At 52.3% G+C, this 22,260-nt stretch overlaps 1 protein-coding gene across 1 annotated transcript in view; it reads left to right on the top strand.

The window, feature by feature from the left end:
- ATG16L2 (autophagy related 16 like 2) overlaps positions 1-22,260 on the top strand; it is a 65,450-nt gene that overhangs the window by 12,432 nt on the left and 30,758 nt on the right. The window contains exons 2-6 of the mRNA XM_045022956.1: positions 12,062-12,146; positions 14,276-14,396; positions 16,264-16,337; positions 16,924-17,166; positions 20,178-20,243. Of these exons, the coding sequence (XP_044878891.1) occupies positions 12,062-12,146; positions 14,276-14,396; positions 16,264-16,337; positions 16,924-17,166; positions 20,178-20,243 (589 nt within the window). The remainder of the gene's footprint in view (positions 1-12,061; positions 12,147-14,275; positions 14,397-16,263; positions 16,338-16,923; positions 17,167-20,177; positions 20,244-22,260) is intronic.

Raw genomic sequence — 22,260 nt, 5'->3', positions numbered from 1 at the left:
AGAGGAATATGCAACAGCCCCTGAGTTATGATTCCCACACACTTCACTCCAACTCACTGGTTTAGATAAAGCAAAAACAAGTTTATTAACTACAAAAGATAGATTTGAAGTGATAAGGGCTAGCAAACAGACCAAAACAGATAAACGAAAATGAAAACTAAGCTTATGATACTAAATCGATTGGCTGTGAAGAGCAGATTCTCACCTTAGGAGATGATACCAGCAAGCTGCAGATTCTTAAGGGGTGAGTTGCACTTGCTCTGCAGCTTGGAATCCCCAGGAGTTTCATAAAATCCCTTTAGCCTGGGTTCAGCAGTTCCCCCAGTTCAGTCTTTGTTCCTCAGGTGCTTCCAGGAGTCTTCTCGTGTGAGGAGCGAAGAACCCCAGATGATGTCACTTCCTGCCTTATATGCTTTTGCATCTGGCAGGAATCCTTTGTTCCCAAAGCTTGGTTCCCAGACCAGCTTCTGGAAAAATCCTGACGTCCCAAGATGGAGTCTAGAGACATGGTCTCATCACATGACCTTGTAGAATCATAGCAGCCATTGGGCTGCCTGTAGCATGCTCAGGAAGGCTCCCCAGGTGGGAGATATGCCGCTCCTAAGGCCTATTGGCTTTTCCTAATGGCTCATTGCCCTGAATAGGCCCTTCCCCACCAACTCTTAGACTGAAGGCATCTTGTCTAGTGAGCATTACGCAAGTGTAACTACATTTGAAATACAGACACACAGTTAATATTAAGAACTTCAGATACAAAAATAATACATGCCTACAGATAGAATAATCACATTCTGCAAATCATAAGTTTTCCATGACACCTCTGTGACGGTGCTGCCCGTGGGAGCCAGCTGAGGTCACTCAATTCGGGTGAACTGCAAACCAAACGGGGCAGACAAACCCCAAACACTGGTGGATATTCCAGTACTTAGGCTTACCAAGCTAGCACAGAACAGCTTCTATAGCACCTCACTGGTTACTCAGACGTCCAAACAATGCAGTTCCCTTAAAGTGCCCAGCCCCAGGCCTCCATCCAGACACACCTGTCAGATATGATGATGAGTCCTGAAAATCTTATCATATAAAAGAAAAGGTTCTTCCAATCCCAAAGGATCAGCCACACACCCAGGTTCAATTATAACTTAGATCTTATCCAAAATACACGCTACAGCCAATTCTTATTAACTAAACTACAATTTATTAAAAAAGAAAAGAGAGAGTGTTGGTTAAAAGATCAATATACAGACAGATTTGAATTTAATTCTTGAGGTTCAGATACATAGCAGAGATGAGCTTGTAGTTGCCAAAAGTCCTTTTAGATATAGCCCATAGGTGATAGTCCAATGTCCATATTCAGGGTGACTCCAGTCGGTGACTGGGGATCTCAATCCTCATGGCTTAAGGTTCCCCCTCTTGAAACCCAAAGCAGATCTGAGATGCCGTAGGATCATGTCCCAGGGTTCTTATACATTTCCAGCAGCCTTTTGGCCTGAGAAAACAATAGACTTAACTCCTTCTCCCAAACATCCTGGCAATTAGCACAGGGTAGTTTATCCATTAAACAGTTCAGACACAGGTTACCACAACCTTCAAAGAGACACATAGACAATAATACTATTTCCCTCAAGGGTCTTCCTAAATGTTAATATTCCTTTTTTGATCTTTGAATCAAAGCTATAGCAATAGACAAGACTTGTTTGCTTACATCACAAGACCTGAGAAAACACCTATCCTTCTACCTCTAACAATGCAGACTTGCATTTCAAAGCTCTATTCATTTACATATCTTCCTAACCAGTTTCTAAAGTTCGGCCATGGGTCAGGTCAGTCTGTGAGTTAATTAACTCTTTCTGGCCCTTCAATGACATATTAGATCAGACTCATAACGTCACAACCTCACATCACTTATCTTGCATAAAATACATCATAAATTATGTCATAATCACATCATAATAATATCACTGTGAAGAATGTGGGGTGCAGTGTCAGAGGATGCATGATGTGTAATCTCCTTTGGGATGAAAGGCACCAAAGAAATGGGAAGGTTGTACTGTTCTCATTCCGGCTTCCTTGGGGTTTAGCTGAAATTTCTATTTGTGTGCACCCTGTAGAGTAAAATAATTGGATTCCGCCTGATGATGCTGTCACGTTTGCATCTTGACAGGATGATGCCTCTAAAGAGCCCTTGGTTTATAATCTCTGTCTCCATCTGACAGACCTTTGATGGTCAGGAAGATCCAACCTATTTTGGGATAGTTGGTGACTCTGGGTCTCGATGCTTGTAGAAAACTCCGAGGGCAATTTCTCTTCAACCCAGCGATGCCCATGTGCTCCAAGCACCTCACCCCTTGTGTATTTAGACTTTCTTGCGGCAGAGAGAACAGGGCTCTTAGCTCAGCAGTAACTCGAGGCAGAGGAGAAGCCAAGGTCTGCTCTGCAGTCCTTCCTTGTGACGGGGGTGGATCTCGATGTAGCCATTGGTGGATGGATGATCACCATCTTAGTTCTCTCCTTGCATGGTCCTCTCCATCTGGCTCAGGCCTGAGGGTACGTGTGCCGGTCAGTGCCTCTCTCCAGCCTTGGTGACAAGTTATGTCATTCCTCAGACCAGTGTCGGGCTACGTCCAGGTCCCCGTGGCGCCACTCCCTTATCTGTGCAATAGTGAGCACGTGGTGCCACTGATCTCATGATTGGCCAGTGCTAAGTCAGGGCAAAGGATCGGGGTTAGGCAGCTCGGGCTCAGTGCCTGTGGGTGCCTTAGCGGCCTGGGTCTCCGGTTTGAAACACAGTTCAAATCTCAGCCATTGTTCTTCCCGGGCCGGCTCTCCTGAATTTACTGTGCCGCTTTAAACAGCCATGGTCTTTTCAATGCTGTGTGGGCACGAGATCCCACCACACTTCTGATCTGGATGGGGGGGCGTTATTTCTTCACTGTTTCTCTTAGGGGTCAGCGGGTGAGAATGGTGACGTCCGGGCCGTGTGGAGCGACTGCTGCCGGACGTCAATCCCCGAAGAAATCATTCCAAAGCTCTGAGTGCGGGGGCCTTTTTGGGGTGAACCGGGTGTGGCTGCATTGGGAGATTCCACGTCTTGGGAACTGGCTGGCTTAGCCGGGGTCTTTTGTTTGGATTTTGCTGCCTCGTTAGATTTTGCGAACGAGAAACAAAGCCCAACATTCCAGGTCTTTTGTGCAACCCGGCACCGCAATGATTCAGCCCTTTCAATCCCTTTGCTCGATTCCTGTTCTGACACCAAGCCCTCACCCCCCAGGGCAAGCTTCCAACTCATCTCCCACACACCGACAGGTCCAGCTCCCCCCCCGCCCCCAGTGCTGTTAGGCCCCTGCCTTGTCACCCAGGTCTTTTCTGCAGAGCATTGAAAACTGTCTCTAGAAGCAGCATTCAGCTAGGGACTGGCTAGTGGCCGTGGGTCCGGGGATCTGATGTGTCCCCAGTGCCTTAAGAACGGTGAAGGCTTTTGGCAAGGGGCCTGGGGCTGGAGGTGACATGGAGAGAGGGACGGGTTATAGCAGCAGAATTCAGAGGACGTGAGCCCGTATCACAGCGACAGTGTCACAGCGACAGTGTCCCATCAGGCCCAAAGGAGTCCAGGCTTTGGCGGTAGCTTGTTCCTTAAAGATCTGGCCAGTTTGAGCACCGGCGTGAGTCCAGGGGTGTGTTTGTCTTTCCGTTGAACGACTCCTTGATCTTTGTTAGAGCCCAGGCCCAGTACTTAGGCCTGGTCTACACCGAGTCTGCCCAGGTTTACCTCAAATCAGCCTTTAAATGGATTTAGTTAAATCCTCCTCGTGGACCCCTGAAGTTGCATTACACCTGCCTTATATCAAGTTAGCTTAATTCAGTCAGCCGGAGTCTTAGCCTTTCCCATGGAGAGTCTTGCCCACATGCTCAGGGTTTAGCCGATCGCCATATTTGGGGTCGGGAAGGAATTTTCCTCCAGAGCAGATTGGCAGAGGCCCTGGAGGTTTTTCGCCTTCCTCTGCAGCATGGGGCACGGGTCACTTGCTGGAGGATTCTCTGTAGCTTGAGGTCTTCAAACCACAATTTGAGGACTTCAATAACTCAGATATAGGTTAGGGGTTTGTTACAGGAGTGGGTGGGTGAGAGTCTGTGGCCTGCATTGTGCAGGAGGTCAGACTAGATGATCATAATGGTCCCTTCTGACCGTGAGTCTATGAGAGAGTCTCTTAATGCCACTCAACAGCACCTCCGGGCAGGTGTAGCCTGCGGGAGAACTGGAGCCTTGGGCTGCAGGAGGGCAACCTGCCAGGGATGCTCATCGTCTCCAGGCCTGTCATTTTTGAGAGGGGTGGTGCTCTCCCAGCAGTGCTCAGCACCTCTGCAAATCAGGCCGTTGGCCTTCCCTTCCTCTTGTTCCCCAGCCGCTTGGCACGGCAGGCGGCTGCATGTGGCTTTGGAGCTGTTTCTAAACAGAGCGGAGCTCAGCCAGCCTGGAGGAGCAGCGCCACGTGAGTTCTCTTGCTGTAAAGTAGCTCGTGCCACGGACGTGTTAGAGAGGACAGGACGGGGCTCTCCAAATGTGTCCGACAGAACCGAAAGCTCAGGGATGTTATGGGGCCGCTGCTTAGTGGAGAAGGTGAGCTGGTCGTGGAAGATGATAGGAAGGCAGAGCTGCTCAGTGTCTTCAGTCTTCTCACAAAAAATACCATGTGACTGGACGACTGGTGAGGTTACCATAGACAATAAAGGGGAAGAGATGCAGATCCGCATTTGTAAAGACCATGTCAGATCTTCTGACTAATTTGAAGCTGAAGAAATCTTGGAGCCACTGGCAATAATATTTACAAACTCATGGATGACCGGAGAAGGGCTAACATAGTGCCCATCTTTCAAAAGGAGGAACCAGGAAACTAGAGACCCGGCAGCCTGACTTTGATACCTAGGAAGCTACTCCTGCAATGTATAAAACAGTCAATGTGCGAATACCTGGAGGATGAAGAGGTGATCGCTAGCAGCCAGCATGGATTTCCTAAGAACAAATCTTGCCAAACCAGCTTGATTTCCTTCTTTGGTTTGGTGGATGGGGGAATGTGGTGGACATAATATGCCTGGACTTTAGCAAGGTTTTTGCCACAGCCCCACATGGCGTGCTGCTAGGCAAGCTGGAGAAATGCAGGCTCAGTAGAACTACCATTAAGTGGATACGAACCAAGAGTAACTCTTAATGGAAGGATGTCGGGCTGGAAGGAGGTCTCAAGGGGGGTTCCATTGGGATCTGTTCTGGGCTCGGTGGAGAGTGGTCTGATACTCGGTGGGTGTGCCTGGGGTAAGGTCATAGACAGCTCGAACCACACTGGGTGCCGACAGAAGCTGCGCTTTGGGCCAACCGTGTTATCAACTGGTCGCAAACTCAGTTAAAAGCCATAGCACAGGCAGGGCCGCGTACGGCACAGGATAGCGGCACTGCAATGCCGTGAGCCTTGCAAGCACGGGGGAGATCTGAGCAGGACTGGATTGTCAGGTAATATTTTATGCTCTATGAACACCCCCCGCAAACCCATCCTGATGGAGCCCAAAGTACCGCATGAGCTTTATGTGTATGGCAGCGCTGAAATGCAGCTGCTTCTGGGGTGGAGCGTGGTAGCCAGCATGCTGGACAACAGTGATGGGAGGGGGAAACTTGCTTAAGAAGTCCAGAGTAAACCTTTCTGTGAACCGTGCCTTGGGGCCTGGGGCATCCACAGCAGGCGGACTGGATGTGGGCTCTTAAGATCTCTGCAATATCCCCCCCGGGGAAGCGGCGGGGGACTCGTATTAGAACTAGCCTCAGCAGGAAGACGCGTTGGCTGGATTCGAGGTTATGGTTGAAACCCGAGGGTCAGAGCTATAAACCGTCGCTGTGTCTGGGCACGTGTGGCAGCAACGGAGGGTGAGTGAGTGCACGCAGGACTGATGCATTTGCACCAGTGACCTGCTTGGAGCGGGTCTGGATGGAACACCTGTGCGCCTTGCACGGCTGATGGAGCTGCACCACCCGCAGTGTGAGGAGAGGTGCTCACCCCCAGCATGCTGGGGCGGGCAGGGCCATCAGCTGGAGGACACAGAGTGGCACTGCCATGAGACCCAGAGGGCAGGGGAGCATGAGAGCTGGGGGCCAGCGGCGTAGGAGGGGAAAGCCCTGCCCTGCAGGAAATCTGGATTCGGGCCAGGCTGAGACTGCAGCACTAGGGTCGAAGAGTAAATGCTGAGCAGAGCTGCCTGGATCCAGCAGAGCCAGCCACATTTGAAAGCAGCCAGCTCGCTCCCGGCTGATCCGGTTCCCGGTGGAGTCGAGAGGAGCTGGGGCAGGCTATGGGGTGGGGCACCCAGGGTTTTCAGCCCCACGCCAGGCACAGACTGAGAGTCAGTCCTGGGCCGGGTGCTAGAGTCTGCTGGGGGTGGTACCCACCTCTGCGCATCGACACCCCCTGGGCACATACCACAAGAGCAGGGGAGCCTGGCTAGTTACCTTCTGCTACCTCAGATTCCCCCGGCAGTGGCATTTGGCATTGGGATTTTTCTTCCCTTCCTAAACTCTAGCTGTGCTTTTATCAAACAGCTGCCATATTCCGCACCAGAGGTGGCTGCCCTCTAGTAATGGGGGAACTGATTCCCGTGCTAACGCATGCAGGGCTTGCTTATTTCCCAGGGGAGCTGAAGATTAATCAGCTAATGCTTGTGAAAGGGCTTGGAAGGTGGGTAAAGCTAAGTGTCCTTTCTCGGGTGGGGTATTTTCAAGCAGAGTGGTCCCTCCTTTCACTGGAGGATGCAGGGGTTGATGTGTGACTATCCCTGCACCCACCAGGAGATCTTCCTGCCAGACTTCCTCTCCCAGCACCCACATCTGGCTCACGCGCCTTCCACTGATCGCAAGGGAGGTGGCTCGTTCTGTGCTGAAGCTCTCGGTAGCCTAGACCCAAACGTGGCTGTTATAAACAGATAGTTAAGGGTTAAGGTCTTTTTTACCTGTAAAGGGTTAACAAGCTCAGTAACCTGACGGACACCTGACCAGAGGACCAATCAAGGGACAAGATAATTTAAAATCTCTGTGGAGGGAAGTCTTTGTTTGTGTTCTTTGTTTGGGGGCTGTTCTCTCTTCGGATCTAAGAGGGGCCAGACCTATATCCAGGCTCTCCAAGCTTCCTGAAGTATTCTCTTCTATTCAGTATAGTGAGTATTAGAAAGGCGGATTAGTTTTCTAATTAATTTCTGTATTTGCAAATGTGTGTTTTGCTGAAGAAATATTTTAATTTTGGTTGCTGTATTTGTACTGATGCTAGCTTTCTCTAGTTTTTATAAGCTGTATACCCTGTAAACTTCCATCTGGATTTTACAGAGCAAAATTTTAACTTTTTTTTTCTTTAATTAAAAGTTTTCTTTTTAAGAACCTGTTTGATTTTTCCCTTGTTTGAAACCTCAGGGGATTAGTTTGACTCACCAGGGACAGGTGGGGGTGGGGAAGGTGAATCCCTTTTTGTTTAGGTTTAAGGAGTTGAATCAAGGTAATCTCTCCCAACGACTAGGGGAGGGGGAAGAAGGTGGGGGGGGGAATGGTTTATTTCCCTTTGTGTTAAGACCCAAGGAGTTTGGATCTGTGTTCCCCAGGGAAAGGTTTTGGGGGAACAGGGAGTGTGCTAGACACTGGAATTTCTAGCTGGTGGCAGCATTATCAGATCTAAACTAGGATTTAAGTTTAGAGGAGCCCATGCAGGTCCCCATCTTGTGGACGCTAAAGTTCCAAGTGGGGAATAAACCTATGACAGTGGCATGTAAAAGCCCCAGGCCGTTCGTCGTCTGATGTGTTCTGGCACTTTGCTATCAAAGGCCACGTTCTCGACTACCCCCAGCCTCCACTGAGGACAGGTGAGATGGGAGCTCTCTGATCCTGGGGCCCGTTCTGTGCCCAGGGGCTGCTTGAAAGTGCACTGCCCCCTAAGGCCATCTACCAGCTGAGGATCGCCGGAGCACAACATGCTGCAGCCACGCCTGCCTGCCTGCCCCTGCTTGGCCTCTCTGCTTGCAGCTTCTGTGGAGGCTGGTGTGTAGGATCCAGCTGTGCCACCTCTGGTCTCCCTTAGTGCTGCTGTCCAGCCTCTTTGCAGCACTAGACCAGAGCAGAGAGAGCCCAGAATCGGGTCCCGAAAGCTTAAGAGCCGTGCCAACTCTTCAGAGAGGCTAAGGAATGAATCCTCCACCCCCCTGTGAGGCAGGCAACCTTGGCTCTGTTTTACAGAAGGGGGCCAGAGAGCTGAAGGCCCAGCTCCGTAAAGTGACGTAAGAGCTCAGTGGTTTGTGAACTCAGCCAGGAGGTGGGAGACGCCCCCCGGTTCAAGTCCTACCTCTGGCTGATGGCGAGAAGGGATACAAGCTGGATAATAGGCAGCAGATCTAAAATAAACCAAAGGAAGTATTTCTTCCCACAACGCACAGTCAACCTGTGGAACTCCTTGCCGGAGGATGTTGTGAAGGCCAAGACCATAACTGGGTTCAAAAAAGAACTAGATAAATTCATGGAGGATAGGTCTATCAATGGCTATCAGCCAGAATGGGCAGGAATGGTGTCCCTGGCCTCTGTTTGCCAGAAGCTGGGAATGGGCGACAGGGGATGGATCACTTTATGATTATCTGTTCTGTTCATTCCCTCTGGGGCACCTGGCACTGGCCACTGTCAGAAGACAGGACACTGGGCTAGATGGACCTTTGGTCTGACCCAGTAGGGTCGTTCTTATGGACCTACCACCCCTCAGGTGACTGCCCTCACCACTAGGCTGTAGCGTCATTCTCATTCCTTTCTGCCTGAATTAATGTTTAATCATTACAATGGAACAACTGTATACATCCCATAGCCCACTGGTGGGGCACTCACTGGAGAGGAGGTAGATTTCTGTTCAAATCCTTTCTCCCATGGGATCAGGTTTGCCATCCTTGCCAGTCCAGGGAACTGCTAGTCTGGCATTTCTGACAACGTGGCCTAGTGGATAGAACACTGGGCTGGAACTCAGGAGACCTGGGTCTTTTCATGGCTCTTTTGCTGAGCGACCTTGGGGAAACTGAGGCAAGAGAGGGGAAGTGATTTCCCCATCTGTAAACTAAGGGTAATAATACCTGTGTCCATTGAGACCTACGGCAGAATGGAGCTAAGTCCTCTCCTTTGTGCGCATGCATGTGGAAAAATAGCTTGTAACATCGGACCCACCGAGTCTTACTCACCTGGCTTTAATTTTAAGGCAGCGTTTAAAGTACTGGACTCCTTGGTGTGTTTTGCTGTTTTGGTGACATGTTTGAAATCTCGCCCACCGTTTCCTGCAATCTCCCTTGGTCGGATTGTCAGGGCTTCAGCCCCTGAGAGCTTGTTGGACAAACTGTTTTCTCAAAGCCCGGTGGATTTCATTCCTTTCCCTCTGATCAGATTCCCCAGCAAGAAACTTACAAAGAACAGGAGTCCTTGTGGCACCTTACAGACTAACAAATGTATTTGAGCATAAGCTTTCATGGGCTACAGCCCACTTCATCGGACGCATAGAATGGAACGTATAGTGGGGAGATCTATATACATACAGAGAACATGAAAAGGTGGGGGTTGTCCTACCCACTCTAAGAGGCTAATTAATTAAGATGAACTGTTGTCAGCAGGAGGAAAAAAAACTTTTGTAGTGATAATCAAGATGGCCCATTTCAGACAGTTTGACAAGACGCTGGGAGGATACTTAACATGGGGAAATAGATTCAATGTGTGTAAAGGCTCAGCCGTTCCCAGTCTCTATTCAAGCCTAAATTGATGGTATCTAGTTTGCAAATTAATTCAAGCTCAGCAGTTTCTCATTGGAGTCTGTTTTTGAAGCTTTTCTGTTGCAAAATTGCCACCTTCAAGTCTGTTACTGAGTGACCAGCGAGGCTGAAGTGTTCTCCTACTGGTATTTGAATGTTATGATTCAAAAACATTCAAAAGCTGGTTGTCCCACTTGACTCCAACGATAGGGAGCCCACCATAACCCTGCCCTCCTAATGCTCCGTATCCAGGAGCCCTGGGTACGCGGTGAGGCTTGGGCTGCGCTACAGAGTTAGGTGTGTGTAAGGCAGCTTATGTCGAATTAATGATGTCAGTGTGTATGCAGCAGCCTTGCTCCCGCCGATGTAAATGCCCTACCACAGCGACATCATAACTCCGCCCCCCCCCCGAGGCGTGGGGCTTCTGTCAGCGTAGTTAGGGCCACGCAGGAGGTTGGCTAAAATGCTTGTCAGTTTCACAGCTGTGAATTGATAGGAAAGGCTGGTAGATTCCCTGCTGAGAACCCTGTGCCTGGCTGGCAGCTCCGGCTGCTGTCACCCCCGGGGTGGATGCGGGGGCTCCAGGTGGAGCCCGGCTACCTGCTGGGAACCAGGCTACTTCCCGGCTCCCAGTTCCCAGCCGGGCTGCTGCCTGGGCTCCCCGCTCTGAGCCCCGGCACTGAGCTGTCAGGGTGCTGCTGCTCTGCAGAGACAATAGCAGTGTGACCGTTACAAGTATGTCAGTTTCACTGCTGGCAGGCTCTGTGCTGTGAGATTCAGCTTGGGGTGGGGGGGGGCGGGAAGGGGGTCGCAGCATGGGGCTGTCACTTGGGCGTGGATAGGGGGCTCCAGCCGTGAGCCCCGTATGACTGTCAGTGCCTCATGCTCGGCTGTCAGTGCTCCACAATGCCCGATGTGAGTAGGTACAAGCACTCCTGGTGAGGGGACACTCCGGCGGCAGGAGGAGGGTTGTATGGACACCAACAGCCGACTGAATTACCATGGTGGCCGTAGGTCGATCTAAATTAAGTCCACCTCCTTGTGTAGTGTAGACAAGCCCTAAGACTTTGCCCTGTTTTTACAGCTGGTGACAAGGTGGACTTTGAAACTGCGCGGCGGCAGGGTTAACGCTTGGTTAGTCACCAGGGAGCAGAACACCTGCCGTCCTGGCCAGCAGCCTGGGCTGCAACGTGGTTTTGTTTGTTTGTTTTTCCTGATGTATCCAAGTTAGACCAGTTATTTGTCTGACACCTGAACTATACCTGTGTAACCAGGTTGGCTGCTGCACCTTCCTCCCAACCGCGTGCAGGACAGTGCCGTGTGTGTGTCCTCCAGGCATGCTGTGTCCTGCTACGCTACCGGGGGTTTCCCAGCACACAGCGATAAACAGCATGGCCTGCTGGGACGCACCTCTGTTGAGTCACGGCTGTGTTGTGAAAAGAGCTGCTGTGTGATCACAACTAACACACTGCTTACAAACCGTGGCTGTACTTAGCGGTGACGGGCTGATCTCCGAGTGCGCCACAAACATTTAAACCTCACCCTGACCCTGTGAGGTGTGTTGCCATTAACCCCGTCTGCAAGTGGGGGAACCAAGGTCTAGATAGACTCAGGTTGAAATGCTCAGAAGTGGCCTCTGATTTTTGGGTCCCTCCATTTTTGGGGCACCCACTGTGGAACAGCTGGTCCCTGACTTCCAAATGTGCCGGGACGGCCTGTCACCCACTGATTTCCCCTAGAGCCTCTGAAAACCTGAGTGTCCCAAGCTCTATGGGGCAAGAACTGTCTCTTTGTTTGTGCAGCCCAATGGATCCTGGTCTTGCAGGCGCGACACTAATACAACTAACAAATAACAATAAGTCGGGCATCCAACATTTAGTGTCCTGCAGAGATTCTTGAACAGAGCTGGGACCAGAACCCAGGAATCCTGACCCCCGGTCCCCTGCTTTGCCCAGGCATGGTGTGGACGCTTTTCTTTGGGAGGCATGACCCATAAGCAGGCCTAGTCACACTGCATTACAGCCGTGCGCCGGCCTCTTGAGGTTCACAATAATAGAACGTAGCGATGGAAGAAGACCCGTAGGCCTGGTCACCCCTTTTTGCAGGTGGATAAATTGTACGTTAAGCTGGTGGCGGCAGGCTCCTTCTAGAACTGGCAGAGCTGGGGGTTCTACCAGGTCTGGTTTCAGAGAAGGGGTTCTGATGAATGGGCCCCCCAACACCCGCACACGACACTCGTGGTGCCCATGCCCTGGTTCTCTTTGCTTCCTTGCAGATACCAAACTGTTGGAAAAGTCCAGCTTGCTGGTGCATTTCACAGAGAAGCTACAGGCGGAGTCCTTTGATCTCCAGCCCTCTAGGTAAGTAGAATGGCTCCGACTTCTTCCTCCTCAGGCGTGGAGAAGGCGTGACAGCTTCCCAAGGCCAGCAGCACCAGGGTGTATCCCCGCGGCCCCTACAGCGGCCGCACTGTTATCTTTGGAAGCGCATAGGCAAGCGTAGCTGACCCTTTCCCTGGTCCCTCGCAGCACCGAATGCCTCGGACTAGCGGTGGCTATCTGTGCCCTGGGGAGAGGGGGGCTTTCACAATCAGGCCTTTCTTCCTTCCCAACAAAAATCCACGGAGTCAGCCAGACACCGGTTCCTGGCTCCGCAGCTGAGTAAGAGTGGGAAGTGGCTCAGGATGGACAGAGCCACGCTTTCTCCTCTGTCAGTGCTGAGCTGCTGCTGTTGTCTTTCAGAGGAGAGGTTAATAACTTAGTGATCTGGACCATCGAGCCCAAGTGACTTTTGTGCAAGAGCAAGGGGAGGTTAAGCCTGGGGGCCAGGCCAGATTGCATTGTGGGGAATGGTGTTCAGCCTTCCTAGATCCCCTCTGCAGCTTCAGTTTGATAGTGTTTTGCTGCTTCACGTCCTGCCCCAAACTGCTGTGTGTTTAACAGCGGCCGATGTTCCACCCCAGAATTAGCTGCACTGCAAGAGGTGAGCAAAGCAATCCTCCTGCGTGCGGGTGTCTTTTGCGCTCTCACCCCACCAAAATCTGCGAGCCAGATTCTGCCCCGCTTATCCCAGCTGACGGGGTCAGGGCACAGCAGGGCCACCCAGAGGATTCCGGGGGCCCGGGGTCTTCGGCGGCGGGGGGCCCTTCCGTTCCGGGACCCGCCGCCAAAGTGCCCCGAAGACCCGCGGTGGGAGCCCCCCGCCGCCGAATTACCGCCGAAGCGGGACCCGCCGCCCGGTCTTTGGCGGTAATTCGGTGGCGGGGGGGGGGTCCCTGCCGCGGGCCTTCCCGGAACGGAAGGGGTCCCCCGCCGCCGAAGACCGGGCTGCGCTTCGACGGCGGCGGGTCCCGCTTCTCCCCCTCCCCCCCGCCCGGCCCCGGCCACTGCTTCTCCCCCCCCCGCCCGGCCCCGGCCCCCGCTTCTCCCCCCCCGGCCCCGGCCTCGGCCTTGGCCTCGGCCTCTTACCCGAGCGCGTCTCCGGCGGGGCCTGAGCTCCGCCCCGCTCAGAGCCGTGTGGTGAGGGGGCGGGGCTGTGAGCTCCACGCCGGGGGCGGGGCTCAGGCCCCGTTGGAGCTCCCAGCCCCGCCCCCTCCCCACGCGGCTCTGAGCGGGGCGGGGCTCAGGGGCCCCGGCGGAGACTCGGCGCTTGATGCGCTGAGGCTCCAGGAGAGGGGCGGAGGCAGGAGCCTCCGCTCTTCTCTTGGGGGCCCCTGCGGAGCCCGGGGCCCGGGGCAAATTGCCCCCTTTGCCCCCCCTCTGGGAGGCCCTGGGGCACAGCATCTGGTCTGATCTGGCGATGGTAAGGCTGCACAGCTAACCTTTAACAGCGGTTCCGTTATGCAAAGATCAAGGTCAAGATAACTCGACCGCATTGCATGGGTGTATTAGTGAGCAGCTTGCTGGACTTGCCTTGGTTACACGCACCGCAAAATCTGCGGCAGGTGCGACATAGCATGATTGACGTTGCAGCAGGAGCGCTTGGCTTTTGCACTCCCTGACTTTCAGACAGCAAAACGGGTATTTTTAACGTTGCATTGTCTGCACTGGATGTGTCTGCATTGACCCTCCTGGCTAAAGCAACGGAGAACAAGGCCCTCGGCACCACACCTCGTTGAGGGCAGCGGGGGCAGGAGAGAGCGTCTTTGCTAGAGGCAGTTTGGCTTCGCAGAGCAGAAACACCTGTGTTTACATTATAATTTTCAGCTGCAAAAAAGCAGAAGCTGGGCTGTTTCCCAATGAAAGCGGCGGGTGTGCTGAAGCTCAGGCTCTGTTTTATTTTTTTTTTCCAAAATGCAGAAAGCAAAACAATTCATTGCAACTTTGCCCTCTCTTTCTTGCACGCTGCCCCGGTGGGATTGCCCCTCTGCCTCAAGAATTTGCCCCGTGCTCCTGGGGGAGGCAGATCTTCATTATCCTCTGCTGCAAACTCAGCAGCTGCATGCTCAGCCGTGACTTCGGTTTTGTTTTTTAACCTGCTCTCTCTGTAGGTCAGGGCGGGAAACTAACGGCTCCGCGCGGGAACCAGGCCTGGGCTCCCCGGAAGCGCTGCAGACCCTGAAGATAAAGTACCAGGGGCAAATCGCGGAGATGAAAGGTGTCAGTGGGGAGGTACGTAGGAGGGAGGGAAGGCACCGCGTGTCAGCTCTTGCGGCCCGGGATTGTCATTTGCCCTGGGTTTGTACAACTCTTAGCAGGGGCTGGTGTCTCTATAGAGTTGCCAATGTCTTTCCAAAAGCCTGGGACTGTTTTCTTAGCCCCTGCATGCGGGGGGACGTAGCTTGGGCCCACCGGTGCCAGGGGTGGGGTGCCCAGTCCCACATAGGGTTTGGGGGGATACGGACCATGTTGGAGTTGAGCAAACTTCCCCTCCCTGCAGCGGTCAGGCTGTCTTGGGAGTGAACAGAGAGGCGGGGGCGGGAGGGGGTGGAAAGAGGCACCCGTGAGTACGGCCCCCTGCTGATTTCAGCCCTTTCAGCGACCCCGTCTGCTTTCCCTGCGCAGGGCCTGCCGGGCAGGGCAAGTGGACGGGACGGTGTGTCCTGCAGCTGTGCTGAAGGGCCAGGGTCTGGAGGGGGCTGTGCCTAGCGGGGGGGGGTCAGGGTGTAGCCTCCGTGCTCGCAGGGTCTCTGCCAACGGCCCCAGCCGAGGAGTATGACTGCTGGCTGGTGGAGAGGGAGGTGGGCGGGGAGCCTGTTCCTGGCAGCCGAGATCATCTACACAGAGCCCTGTCCGCGTCCCCTGCCAGACAGAGCCCCCTCCTGACTCCAGCCTTTCAGCGTGGCCCCGTCATCTCTTCGTGGCCCCCGATAACCTTATTGCACCCCCCGAGTTTGGGAGCCTCTGCGCAGGCCTGATTCTGCATTGCAACCTTGTGTGATTTTTACAAACGTTCGAGCAGGGGGAGGTGAGGAAATCGCCGCGCTGGCTTTGCAGAATGAGAACCTTTAAAAAATGCTGAAATCTGGGAGAAAAGGCGTCTCTTTAAATAAGAGACGTCCCTTGTAATACGGGACTGTTGCCAGCCCTATGGCTAGGTACTGCCCCTAGTAAGCACAGACTCTGCACTTGCAAAGGAGGCAGGGCGTGGTATTGCAAAGCGCTCGGCTTTGCTGGATTTATTTATAGGCAGCAGGTTTAAAACAAACCAAAGGCAGTATTTCTTCACACAACGCACCGTCATCCTGTGGAACTCCTGGCCAGAGGATGTCGTGATGGCCAAGACACTAACAGGGTTCAAAAAAGAACTAGATAAATTCATGGAGGACAGGTCCATCAATGGCTATTAGCCAGGATGGGCAGGGATGGTGTCCCTACCTGGGACTGGGCAACAGGGGGTGGATCACCTGATGATCACCTGTTCTGTTCATTCCACCTCAGGCACCTGGCATTGGCCTCTGTCGGAAGGCAGGATACTGGGCTAGATGGACCTTTGGTCTGACCCAGTCTGGCCGTCTTACGTTCTGTAGAACTATGGACAGTACCATTATGGAGGCTGTAGATTACAGAGCAACTGGGGAACCCATCTGCAATTCTGGCATCTGGAAAATCACTCTCTACAAGGAGCTCCCAGACTTTTTAGTTTGTTCCTATAGCTTGGAACTGGCTTGTTAATAGGAAGAGCAGGCTGAGTACTATAGGCAGTGGTGTGGTAGCTGTGTCAGTCACGGGACGTTAGAGAGACACGGTGGGGGAGGCAATATCTTCTGTTGGACCAATTCCCGTAGGTGAGCGAGACAAGAAGTTGGTCCACTAAAAGATAGTCTGAGTGTCATCATGCAAGTGAGCAACGAAAACCTCCCATCTGTCATCATCCGTGTATCCCACCGCACACACCACAATCTCAGGTGGAGTCCAGTTTATTACTCAGCCCAGCTCTGCCTCGTGTGCTCCACAGCACTTGAGAGAGCTACATTCGCATACGTGCGTTTCTCTTTGGAAGATCATCTGGCCTTTGAAATCTCTCTCTTGTTTGCAGTTGGCGTATCAAATTATTGAACTGAGCAAATTACTCAAGGCCAAAGAGTGTAAACTGCAGGAGCAGAAAATGAGGTAAGGATGATTCCCAAACTCCTGGATGCACCTGATTTAACATGGCTTCCTTCCAGTGTGTTTCTCCTTGGGGCTTATTTTATATGGATACTTTTTTTATTTAACCAGCATGAGGGGGCAAGTCTGCTTTGCAAAACTGGCCCCTCCTTCCCCTGCAGACAACCTCCTGTGTTGGAATCACAATCTGAGCAGCCAACTTTAATGGCAGTAAATGTTTACTGCTCTTCACTCCTAGCCCTGCAGAGATCACCCAGCGAGCTGGGGCGTGTGGCAAAGAAACCCGTACAGTGCATGCTTCGCTCTAGCCAGTTACCCGACTTTCAGCCTATGTTGTGTGTTTCCCCCTCTGCCTGATCCACAGAGGATATGAGTCTGCTACAGTTCCCAGCTAAGGGAGTTAAGCCTTTAGCTCAAGCTGGAGAGGCACATGCTCTCAACTCGGGAGGCCCTGGGTTCAATCCCTGGTGGTGATCAAGATGGCAGTTGCTCCAGTCTAGGGGCTCACTTTCAGGAGTGCTGATAAAAGTTTGGGATGCGAGTTGGGGGGAGCCCATTTCCTAGAGCGCTGTCTCTTGGTTTGGCTCAGGCTGGCGTCCCTGAGCGGGCGGATCTCTGAGCTGGAGGCAGAGCATCAGCAGCTGAAGGGCCGGGCGGAGGATCTGGGCAGCGGGAACTGTGCCAGGAAGGCGGAATACGACGCGCTTCACGAGCGTTATCGGCTCCGGGAGGGGGAGCTGCGGCGAGCAGCCGAGAAGGAGCAGGAGCTGATTGAGAGCCTGGTGCGGAAGAAAGTGGAGGCTGCCGAGCACCAGAACAAGAAGAACGAGAGGTTGGTTCAGGGTCTGTCGCTGCCCAGCGCATGAGAGCGACTCGCCTGGGCTGGGGTGGGCACAGGGCATGCAGACCCGGAGCGGGGTGCTGCTGCAGAGGCCCAGGGCGAGTGGGAATTTTGCCCAGCCCTCCTCCACTGGAAGGATGGACCGTGCAGTGCAGGGGATTGGCGCAGAGGATGGGGGCAAGGCAGACAGTCTGCAAGGCTCTGCTCATAATCCCTGCAGCCCTGCCTGCCCCCTGGAGCGATGGGTTGTGTCAGTGTCCTGGAGCGGGGAACGCACTGGCTGAGGCCAGTGGGAGCCCTTCGGTGGGATTTTGCAGCCGATCCAAAGGCTGGAGAATAAGGTTATCAGTGGGCCGTGGATATGCTGTGTGCTGGCTGTCTAGCAAGGGTGATGGGGCCAGACAAGCACCTTAGTATCTGAGTGACTCTCAGTCTTTAATGACCTTATCCTCCCAGCCCCCCTGTGATGCAGGGCTGGGCTCTTATGCCTGCTATACGGATGGGGAAACTGAGGCAGAGAGCAGTTAAGGGACTGACCCAAGGTCACACAGGCAGTCTGTGGCAGAGGAAGGCCTTGAACCAAAGGTTCGCATATCCCAGGCCAGTGTCCTAACCACTGGGCCATCCTGCTTCTTGACTCTGGCTCCTTCTGCTGTTCCGTTGCCTTCTGTTTGAGCTTACTTCCGGCCGGCCGCCACCTGTGTTGCTTTCCTGTGAGGAAGACAGAAGCCCTAATAATATCTCCAGCCAAAGGCGGTCTCTAGCTCGCATGGCAGAGCGCTGCAAGGCACAGTCAACCCGCGTATCTCGGTGCCAGGGGATGGGGTCAAGGCCAAAACTAGAACTGGATTTGAAAAGAAACTAGATGAGTTCATGGAGGGTAGGCCCACCAATGGCTCTTAGTCGGGCTGTCGATTAACTCAAAAAAATTAATCGTGATTAAAAAAATTAATTGCGAGTAATCACAGTTTTAATCCCACTAGATAATAGAATACTAATTGAAATTTATTCAATATTTTGGATTTTTTCTGCATTTTCATATATATTGTATTCTGTGTTGTAATTGAAATCAAAGTGTACATTATTTTTTATTATATTTGCTCTGTAAAACAATAAACAAAAGAAACAGTATTTTTCAATTCACTTCATACAAGTACTGTGGTGCAATCTCTTTGTTGGGAAAGTGCAACTTACAAATGTAGTTTTTTTTTTTGTTAAATGACTGCACTCAAAAACAAAGCAATGTAAAACTTCAGAGCCTGCAAGTCCACTCAGTCCTACTTCTTGTTCAGCCAATCGCTCAGATAAACAAGTTTGTTTACATTTGCAGGAGATAATGCTGCCCGCTTCTTGTTTACAATGTCACCTGAAAGTGAGAACAGGCATTTGCATGGCACTTTTGTAGCCGGCATTGCAAGGCATTTATGTGCCAGATATGCTAAATATTCATAGACCCCTCCATGCTTCGGCCATTATTCCAGAGGACATACTTCCATGCCGATGATGCTTGTTAATAAAATGAGTTAATTAAATTTGTGACTAAACTCCTTGGGGGAGAATTGCATGTCTCCTGCTCTGTTTTATCTGCATTCTGCCATTTATTTCATGTTATAGCAGTTTCAGATGATGACTCAGCATGTTATTGGTTTTAAGAACTCTTTCACAGCAGATTTGACAAAACGCAAAGACGGTAGCAATGTGAGATTTCTAAAGATAGCTACAGCACTCGACCCAAGGTTTAAGAATCTGAAGTGCCTTCCAAAATCTGAGAGGGACGAGGTGTGGCACATGCTTTCAGAAGTCTTAAAAGACTCTGATGCAGAAACTACAGAACCCGAACCACTAAAAAAGAAAATCAACCTTCTGCTGGTGGCATCTGACTCAGATGATGAAAATGAACATGCATCGGTCTGCTCTGCTTTGGATCATTATCGAGCAGAACCCATCATCAGCATGGACGCATGTCCTCTGGAATGGTGGTCAAAGCATCAAGGGACATATGAATCTTTAGCGCATCTGGCACATAAATACCTTGCAATGCCGGCTACAACAGTGCCATGAGAATGCCTGTTCTCACTTTCAGATGACATTGTAAACAAGAAGCAGGCAGCATTATCTCCTGCAAATGTAAACAAACTTGTTTGTCTGAGCAATTGGCTGAACAAGAAGTAGGGCTGAGTGGACTTGAAGACTCTAAAATTTTACATTGTTTTATTTTTTAATGCGGCTATTTTTTTGTACACAATTCTGCATTTGTAAGTTCAACTTTCAGGATAAAGAGATTGCACTACAGTATGTGTATGAGGTGAATTGAAAAATACTATTTCTTTTGTTTTTTTTACAGTGCAAATATTTGTAATAAAAAGCAAATATAAAGTGAGCACTGTACACTTTGTATTCTGTGTTGTAATTCAAATCAATATATTTGAGAATATAGAAAACATCCGAAACTATTTAAATCAATGGTATTCTATTATTGTTTAATAATGCAATTAATCGCGCAATTAATTGTTTTAATTGCACGACAGCCCTAGCTATTAGCCAAGATGGTCAGGATGCAACCCCACAGCCTGCATGTCCCTAGCCTCTCACTGCCAGAAGCTGGGAATGGGCGACAGGGGATGGATCACTTGATGATTCCCTGTTCTGTTCATTCCCTCTGGGGCACCTTGCACTGGCCCCTGTCGGAAGACAGGTCTCTGGGCTAGATGGATCATTGGTCTGACCCAGTCTGGCCGTTCTTAGTTTTGGAGCTGCCCGCTGTAGACTGGATGCAGATGTCCTTCCCCCTGTGTCCTCCAGCCCTGCTCCCGGTAAGGGCTAAGCTTGCCTGGCTCTGCTCCCACCTTTGCTAGGCCTGATGCAATTGCCTGAGGGCTAGGCCCAGGAGGGGGAGTTTCTGAACTCTCTCTGGACGCAGCCTGGCAAAGGGGACACGCAGCTGGGAAGGAGCCGCGCCGGTATATCCCAACCCCCTCAGCTCGTCCCGTCTGTCCTTGTAGGGTGAAGCAAGCCCGGCTGTCCAGGGAGCTGAAGAAGGCGACGAAGAGAACTGTCAGTATTGATGTGTAAGTAGCTGGGAGCCCGGGCGCTGACGAGGCGGTGACACAGACCTGGGGTTCTCAGGAGGGCTGGTGATGCATGGTCATGCAGCCCTGCCGAGAGGTGGGGCATTCTGGGAAAAGGGAACATGGTATGTCCCAAGAGAAGTCGTTTAAGCCCCATCCCTGGGCGTGGTTAGCAGCCAGCGCCTGTCCCTGCCTCTGGCTGGAGTGCACCTGCTCCTTAGCTGCTTGCAGCTGGTTCTCCTGAGCTCGACCCCAGACCCCATGTCCCAGGACGCTGCGTAGGAACCGAGGAGGCTCCTGGGTTCCATCCGAGCAGGCGGAGAAAAGCTCCTTAGCACGGAGCAGGCAAGGCCCTGCTGGCGGCATGTGAGCCGTGAGGCCATGGTCAGTCCTAGTGCCGATCGGCCTGGCTTGACTCTCCAGGCCTCTCCCCTTGGAGACACGGCACGACGGCAGTGTAGATACTCCCTGTAGCGACCGGAGGAGTTCCCATCGGCGTAGGGAACCCGCCTCCCCGAGGGGCAGCAGCGAGGCTCAGGGAGGCAATTTCCCCTTGGCCTCGCACTGCCCGCGCCGGAGGCTGGGTCGGCCCAGCTCCGTGGTGGACTTTTCACACCCTGAGCCGGTGTAGTGGGAGACCAGCCCTTGGCAGCGTCAGCGGCCTTCCGGAGCTCAGAGACAAGCTGGCCGGCTGCTCTTCCACGTGGCTATCCACGGCTCAACCGAAACACGTTAAAAATGAGCGTGTGTCCCGCCGAGAAGCTCTTCTTCTCTGGCCGTGGACGTGATCTGACTTTGGGAACTCTGCCAATGAAGCCTGAAGCTCATGACCCCCAGCCCAGCAAGGCTGTGATTGGCCCATTACTGGGCATTCCTTCGTTTGGCCGCACCTCTCATCTCAGTGGCACGTGTGATAATTGGTCTCCGGATGGTCGTGTTGTTAAAGTCCAGGTCTCCTGACGGGATAATAGAAATCAGAAGTGGAAAAACCTTTCTAGTCCCTACGCCCTGGCCAGCATTTTTACCAGTAGAGAGTTGTGACGGTTCTTGGGTACCCAGGACGGAGAAGTAGAGAAAAGGAGTAACAAGGTGACTCTCAAACGCTCTCCTCAGGGCTAGGCCAGCCCTGCTGCAGCGTGCAGGCTAAGAATAGATGAGTCCCCTTGAAGCATTCCCCCGCGACGGCCAGCTCCTGGCACTGGCTATTCCCGAAATCCCAGCTCCTCTGCCCCCAAAGGTGCAGCGTCCCCCCTCGTTGACTAGTCTTACCTTCAATCACTGCTCCTGTATAACACACAGCCCTTGTCATAAAACCCAGGCTGGGTCGTTTAAGAAAGGATCACGATTCAGCTAGGAACAAGAGAGAGAGGGATGGAAACAAACGGTTACAATACAAAACAAAATCACAGCGCACGAGCTGGTCCCGACGCTCATTAATAGTTCCCGTTCGTATCTGATCAAGTTGCTTTCCCCCTAAGTTCAGCCTGTTGCGGAGCTGGCTGGTTGCACAGGAACCAGGGTCCAAGCTTTCGGCGAACACCCCGCTCCACAAGACAGCTCCTTGGGAAACGGGTGCAGAGGGCCTCTCCCCGCGCTGTGTTACACAGAATCAGTCCCTTGTCTTTATTCACGGGCAGGGTGATCACGGTCCTTTTTACCGCCAGGCGGGTTTGATTGTTTGCGGTTGTCGCTGATGGTTTTCCGGTGACTGTTCTGGGATGGGGCACTGGTAGACGACTGAGCCTCGCGTGACGTCACCTGCTGGCTAGGGGACGGGGGGCCATTGCCAAGTAATATTACTGCCTGGTGACTCCTTTTCACCTTGAGCCCATAAGGGCATTAAACGTCAATACAGTTCCAATATCCCTTAAATATCACCCGTGCACGCATCACCGATCATGCATATGGGTAAGTCACAGGCTTATGATAGAGACCTTACACGTTACCCTTTACGGGTAAATACCCTGCAAGCAGTGTGTTTGGTGTAGTGAGTTTGCCAGGTCTGAGACAGTTTTTT

The sequence above is a fragment of the Mauremys mutica genome, chromosome 1, assembly GCF_020497125.1.
Source record: "Mauremys mutica isolate MM-2020 ecotype Southern chromosome 1, ASM2049712v1, whole genome shotgun sequence".
NCBI classification, from domain to species: Eukaryota; Metazoa; Chordata; order Testudines; family Geoemydidae; genus Mauremys; species Mauremys mutica.
This window is presented reverse-complemented; position numbering and strand designations above follow the sequence as displayed.